Below are 6,655 nucleotides of genomic sequence, written 5' to 3'. Positions count from 1 at the left end.
TGCGTTCGAGGTACGTTGCGTGGCTGTTGGCGTCGGGCGTGATGTGTGAGTTTGTTGCTGCCCGTTCGACTGTGTACGTCGCGTACGTGCGTGCCCGTGGGCGTGCGGTGTGCGTTTGTGCATGCGTTGGTCATGCGGTTCGTGGGCGTCGAGCCGTGAGTGCGAGCGTCGCGCGTGTGGCGTAGCGTGCGTGCCGTGCTGCGTTGCGTGCGTGCCGTGCGTGCGTGCCGTTGCGCGCTTGCGTCGCGTGCGGCGTGGCGTGCGTACGTGCGTTTTGCGCTGCGTGCGTGCGTGCGTGCGTGAGTGTGCTGTGTGGCGGGCTTGTGGTTGCTCGCACGGGGGTCCTTCCCTACCGTGCGTGTGCCGCCGTGCGGCGTATAGAGTCCACGCCGTCAGCACACTTTCTCGTCTGTCGTAAAGGTCACCAAGTGCGCGGCTGCGCCGCCGCGTTACCCCGCCACAATGCGAAACACCTGTGTGTATTGCAGTCCGGCGCCGTACAGTTCGACAACAACACGCGTGTCGTCGTCATTCGCTCGCCGCGGGCTATAGCTGCTCTCTCTCCTCGTGCGGTGGCTCGCTGCTCCGCGTAACGCCGCCGCCGTCGTCTATAGCCACGCCGCACCCTCACTCCGTCTTACTGAGCCACTTTTCAAAGTCTCGCTAGTGTTTAAGTTCAGCCTTCTGCTAGCTGATGTCTAAATGTTTGCTATTCGATGCTCGGCTGCGCGAGGCATTCGCGTATTTCGCCTCAGCGCCGCTTAGCCGCCACGGCGGATCCGCGTCTCGCGCGGGGTAACCCTGCATGCAGAAGTTCTGCGCGAACTTAGGTAGCCGCGCACGAGCTCACGCCCACCGCCTTATACACTGGGAGCCACCCTCTGCTCCAGAAAGGTCGAGGCGCGCCCTGTCGCGCGGAGTAGTACTACTAGGCATTAGTGATGGACTTGGTCCCAGCGGCGACGCGATTATAGGTGTCAGCATCGTTTTGTATGCGTATGTGTACGGATGGTGTTCGATGTGAGTCGGCCGGTGACTGACGGAGCCATCGCGAATTTTTTTTTGTATTCGTCGATATACGCTTATATAGTTATTCTCGACACGCGAACTCATTGGTAGGCGGAGAAGTGCGGGTGGTATAGGGGCGTGTGTTGTGGCTGACGCGCTCACGGCGTGGCATCACTGTGATGACGCGGGTTGCGGTTGCTTGGGTTTCCTTGATTGCTGGATGTGCTGCATTCCTCGCCCGCGTCGCTCTCTTTCACGTACGCATTCGTAGTTACTGGGACAGCTTTGATGGGCCTGCACTGCTCTCCGCCGTAAGTCTTCGCGTAGAGTTCCCACGATTAGCGTAATATCCGAGTATCGACACGGCTCTGTATAATAAAAAAAAAAAAAAAAAAAAAATTTCCGCATTGCCTTCTACCCCGACCTTCTCCTCGCTCTCTCGCGCTCTCTTTCCTCTATCTCTCTCTCTCTCCCCTCTTCCTCTCTCTCTTTCTCTCTTCTCTCTCTCTCTCTCTCTCTCTCTCGTTTCGCGCTTGTCTCTCTCTCTCTATCTCTCTCTCTCGGCTCTCTGATCTTTCGGCTGCGTCTCTTCTCCTTCTCTGCTCCTCTGCTCTCTCTCTTTCTCTTCTCTCTCTTTCGGGCGTATCTCTCTCTCTCCATCGCTTCCGTTCTGTCTCTTGTTTCTTCTTTGCTTCCTCTCTTGCTCATACGCTATTTTTCCTCTTCCACCCACGCGTGCTCTGCTCACCTTCTCGCAGCGGCGCTTTTACTTTTTCATCCCCTCTATCTCTCTCACTTTCTCTCTCTCGGCTTTCTCTCGCTTTCTCTTCTATAACACCTCTCTATAATCCCACCTTCCTTCTGGTTTGTCTGTCTCTCTGTCTGTCTGTCTGTTCTGTCTGTCTGTCTGTTCTGTCGCTGTCTGTCTGTCTGTCTGTCTGTCTGTCTGTCCTGTCTGTCTGTCTGTCTGTCTGTCTGTCTGTCTGTATGTATGTATGTATGTATGTAGTATGTATGTCTGTATGTTGTACTGTATGTCTGTATGTATGTACTGTATGTTATGTATGTATTGTATGTATGTATGTATGTAATGTATGTATGTATGTATGTATGTGTGGCTGCTGTGGTCGTTTGTTGTGTGTGTATGTATTATGTATGTACTGGTATGTATGTATGTATGTATGTATGTATGTATGTATGTATGTATGTATGTATGTTATGTATTGTATGTATGTATGTATGTATGTATGTATGTATGTATGTATGTATGTATGTATGTATGTATGTATGTATGTATGTATGTATGTATGTTTGTATGTATGTATGTATGTATGTATGTATGTATGTATGTATGTATGTATGTATGTATGTATGTATGTTTGTATGTATGTATGTGTGTGCGCGCGTGCGTGTATCTCAGGTTTTAATTAAATTACATGTACGGCATAAACTAGGTGTGACTACTTAAACTAATTTGCTTGATGCAATAGTTTGGGTTACGTAATCCAGTTTTATTTCAGTCAATCAATAATTGAATAATCAGTCATTAAGTAATTAAAACTTAAATCTACGCACAACCGCACGCACGCACGTATATATATATATATATATATATATATATATATATATGCTCGAATTCGCGTGCGCGTGCGTTATATTATTATATAATATAAAATCACGTTATATATTCACATGAAATCTAACCTGTTGTGTTTAATGACGAAGACGGTCCATTAGGGATCTCCATTACTGCGCTGCTGGCTTTGTTGCTGTCCTTCCTTCCGTCTTCTCTCCGGCCCTCTCACGGTTTCGCGCGCTCTTCGTCTGTGCACCCGCTCACGGCGTATCGTAATAGCGCCGTATCGCGGCGCCCGTGCCGCGTTGTCTGCTCTGTCACGGATCTCTGATCACGGAAGCGTGCTCACGTGAAGAGACTATCACTTATGGTGAGCAGCGCTAAGGCTTCAGTTCGGCTGTCGATCACCGACGCTCCTGCCCAATCAGAGAGCAGCTTCGCGGCGTAATGGCCACAGCCCGCCAGCGACGCAGCCGATCTCTACGAATAATAATGTCAAGAAGGGAGCTGCGCGAGTTCTTTATCGTCGCAGCAGGCTACCGAGCTGACGTCAGTGGATGGCGTATAATACTGACCAGCTATATAGATGTGACTCTGTCGCTACCTCTGCCTGTCTCCGCCTCCGTGTTTTTAGGAACCACCACAGTATGCGCACGCGGGGAAACAAGATACGATCGGTTTTTTGTGCTAAGCGCAATTTCTAATTGTTGATCGTTTTCACACTATAGCTTTTCTGTGTGGGGTGGGCAGTTGGCATCTAATACGGCTCGCCATATATGTGGAGTATTAAGCACGCTCCTTTAACTTAAACTACTATGTACGTTATATATATATATATATGATCACACCCCAGACGTAAGACTAGCGCATGCGCGTAGGCATATCGTACACGTACGTATATATATATAAAATATGGTAGCGTGGCATGGTATGGTGGCATTTTGCCTGAAATTTGCGAAATATTGTTATTGTAAAACTGTGTAAAAAAAACTCACACTTATGTGATCTTTATGTCTGTTTTCAGAGAAATTTGAATAACTCTCAGAAAACCCTCATTTTTTTATTAAATCAATATAAGTTGATATAATGACATATTTCGATTGTAACAATGGGTGGAGAAAGTTCTCGTCTTGATTTAATTTTATCGCAAATTGCATATTTGTAGTTTCGTGAAATGATGCGAGCAGCGAGGTTTAAAAATGAACGCGACGAGCAGAGTGAAGTGAAGTAAATCAGCGTTCTAAAGGAGGGAGACGAGAAGCAGCTAGAAAAAAAAGAGGGTAAATCCGGGTAGGGGAGGAATGGAATAGGAAAAGTGCAAATAAGAGTGGGGCTAAACAGAGTGACGGCAACTTCGGCTGGAGCACTGAAATGGAGTAGTAATGCCAAGAGAAGAACTAGGAGTCGAAGAACTAGAAGGCAGGATAACAGAAAATTCGCAATAGAAGGGAATAGTAAGAGTGATTATTAGAGAATTGTGATCAAGGGAAGTGGCTGGAAATGTAAGAGATATCCTCGTTTCATTAATAAAGAAAGGAAATGTAGAAAAATTTACAAATCTGTAGGAAACGAAATAACATGAGTTATTCCAGAGATTTTGAATAGGGAAATGCAAACGCCATATTTCCGTGCTTGACGTGATGGCGGGCTAAAGCGATGTTAGTTAATACGTACCTAACAATATTTATGAACTTGTATACTGCAGTAGATTTCACGTTTTTTAAGATACTGTGGTAAATGCGGTCAATACGGTGATGAATTCAAACACTGGTAGAAAGGTCGCACGAGAACGCTGTCGCGTCACTATCAGGTGTTATCATTCGGGGACTGTTCTATCACCGGTTAAATCAAAACCCGTTAAATCAAAATCACCGGTTATTCTACCACCGGTTAAATCAGAAGTAGTTACTCTAGTTGTGTGGAGTTGTAATCGCAGACCTAATAATTCCCATGAATACGCATGTACGCACATCATCAGGCAGTAAACGGAATCAGAAGCAATATTCCCTTGCCCATAACGCACGCATCCGTGTCAACCGTGATCTTGTTTTCACGAATTGGACCTTTTTTTATTTGTCGATGGCGTTCTACCCGCCCGCAAACGTTAATGCGATGAAACCGGCTGGAATTTTTTAACGAACGATTCACGGATGGTTCAAAAATCAGCGCGTCGAGTAAAATATACGTGTCTATCAAGCATTCGACGTGGCCCGAGCTCGATGAATATACAGACTACGAACGCGATTGTTGCTATTTCCATTATTTTGCTCTGAAACAGGGTGTTTGAAAATAAACGTGTCGACATAATAAGGACATAATGTTGACAACCACATGCGTGTTCTGGTTATAGTCGTCCGTTTATACGAGTCACACAAATTAGCAAGGCGAAATAAACAATCTTGTACTTCGTGTTCATGGCGGAGAGGCACGCGTCTGCTAGCTAGTTTAAGCGTATCTTAATTTGTTCAACGCATGCGATAAATAGACGCCGAATTGATCTTTGCTGTTGATTGTACATTGCCATATTCATGAGAGACAGTATTGCGTGCAGAATACTTTCCTGTGCACATGCAGGGCTGTATGGACACAGCATAGTACTTTATGATCGTAAGAAATATTCGAGCGAGTTTGATAAATCGTTTAAATCTTAATTTCATATATTAATAAAAGTGCTTAAAAATGTTATAATGTGCATGAATAAATGCAATTGTACAGTATAACATATATATACCCAAATATATTACAATTGGTTTTTCACCTTTGAAATTTGATACTGATGTCCTAGGTACCTGTGACGGTTAGTGATCTGAACGATAGGAAAGAAAAAGTAGGGCAAATACTCAATATTGCATAACCATATATATATATATATATATATATATATATATATATATGTATATATATAAACGTTCCGTTTTCTAAGCGCAAGTCAAATTACATAGAAAATATTGAAATGATAACAACTGAAGACATAATTATGCACTAACGTTTTCACTTTATTAGCTCTTTAGGTGCTTTTTTTCTGGCGTAACGGGCGCACTGGTACTAGCCGGCATGACCGCCGAGAGAACAGTAGAGATGAATATATAAGAACAGAAATAACAGCTTCGTGGACGAGATGTTACCGGACGAGAAACGCATCGAGAATATTCCATTTCTCTGAGGTGCGACGGATGCGGCAACAATAGTGTTATATATATATATATATATCTTTTTCAGAAATTATTCAGCGCTTATTATGGTTTCAGAATATTAAACTTGCTCTGGCTATATTAGGATTACATTTTTTATCATCACAGATCTTCCCCGATGGAAGATAATAGTGTATAATAACAGTCTATTCAATTATACACTCTTGATAATATACAACAACATCAACAAACTATCACGGTGGCCTCGTTAAGTTTACATCAGGTTCCGCCGCGTAAATGATCTGCAGACGCCATTTTATGTCTATAAACTTCAACCCCATGGACGCGTCAACCCTCCACCCCTCCCCACCCATCTCACAGACGATCCCTACCTATAGATGAGTTTTCTTCTGACGCTGCGTTTGAAGAAGCCGCTGCAGCCGTTGCAGGCCAGGATGCCGTAGTGCTTGCCGCTCGACGTGTCTCCGCAGACGACGCACACCAGCCCCGGCGACATCTGATGCTTCGACGACGGCGGTCCCATGCCGCCCGTCTCCGCCGAAATCATCGGTCTGTTGAGGCCGCCCATGATGACCCGCGGGTCGAAGATGAGTGGCGACCCGCCACCCTCACCGCGGGAGTCCACCCGCGAGTGGTTGTTGTTGACGGGCGACACCGACTCCGGCGACGAGCGCGAATCCGACGACATCGGCGATCGGGAATCTACGGGGGGTGGAAAAACGTCGTCGCGTTATAAAATTACGTAACGATATGAGACGGGGAAATAAACTCCGAGAAGAAAAGGAGGAAAACTACGTGATAAATAAGTGAATAAAAAAGATAGTGAGTAGGTGAATAGGTAAGTAAATGAGTGAGTGAGTGAGTGAGTGAGTGAGTGAGTGAGTGAGTGAGTGAGTGAGTGAGTGAGTGAGTGAGTGAG

The 6,655-nt window shown here is 45.5% G+C and overlaps 1 protein-coding gene across 1 annotated transcript in view; it reads right to left on the bottom strand.

The window, feature by feature from the left end:
* LOC106811271 (photoreceptor-specific nuclear receptor-like) overlaps window positions 1-6,424 on the bottom strand; it is a 37,869-nt gene extending 31,445 nt beyond the window's left edge. Inside the window, 1 exon segment of the mRNA XM_014814832.1 lies at window positions 6,108-6,424. Within this exon segment, the coding sequence (XP_014670318.1) occupies window positions 6,108-6,424 (317 nt within the window).
* Between the last annotated feature and the right edge of the window lie 231 nt (window positions 6,425-6,655).

Source organism: Priapulus caudatus, unplaced genomic scaffold, assembly GCF_000485595.1.
Source record: "Priapulus caudatus unplaced genomic scaffold, Priapulus_caudatus-5.0.1 Scaffold522, whole genome shotgun sequence".
NCBI lineage: Eukaryota > Metazoa > Priapulida > Priapulimorpha > Priapulimorphida > Priapulidae > Priapulus > Priapulus caudatus.
This window is presented reverse-complemented; position numbering and strand designations above follow the sequence as displayed.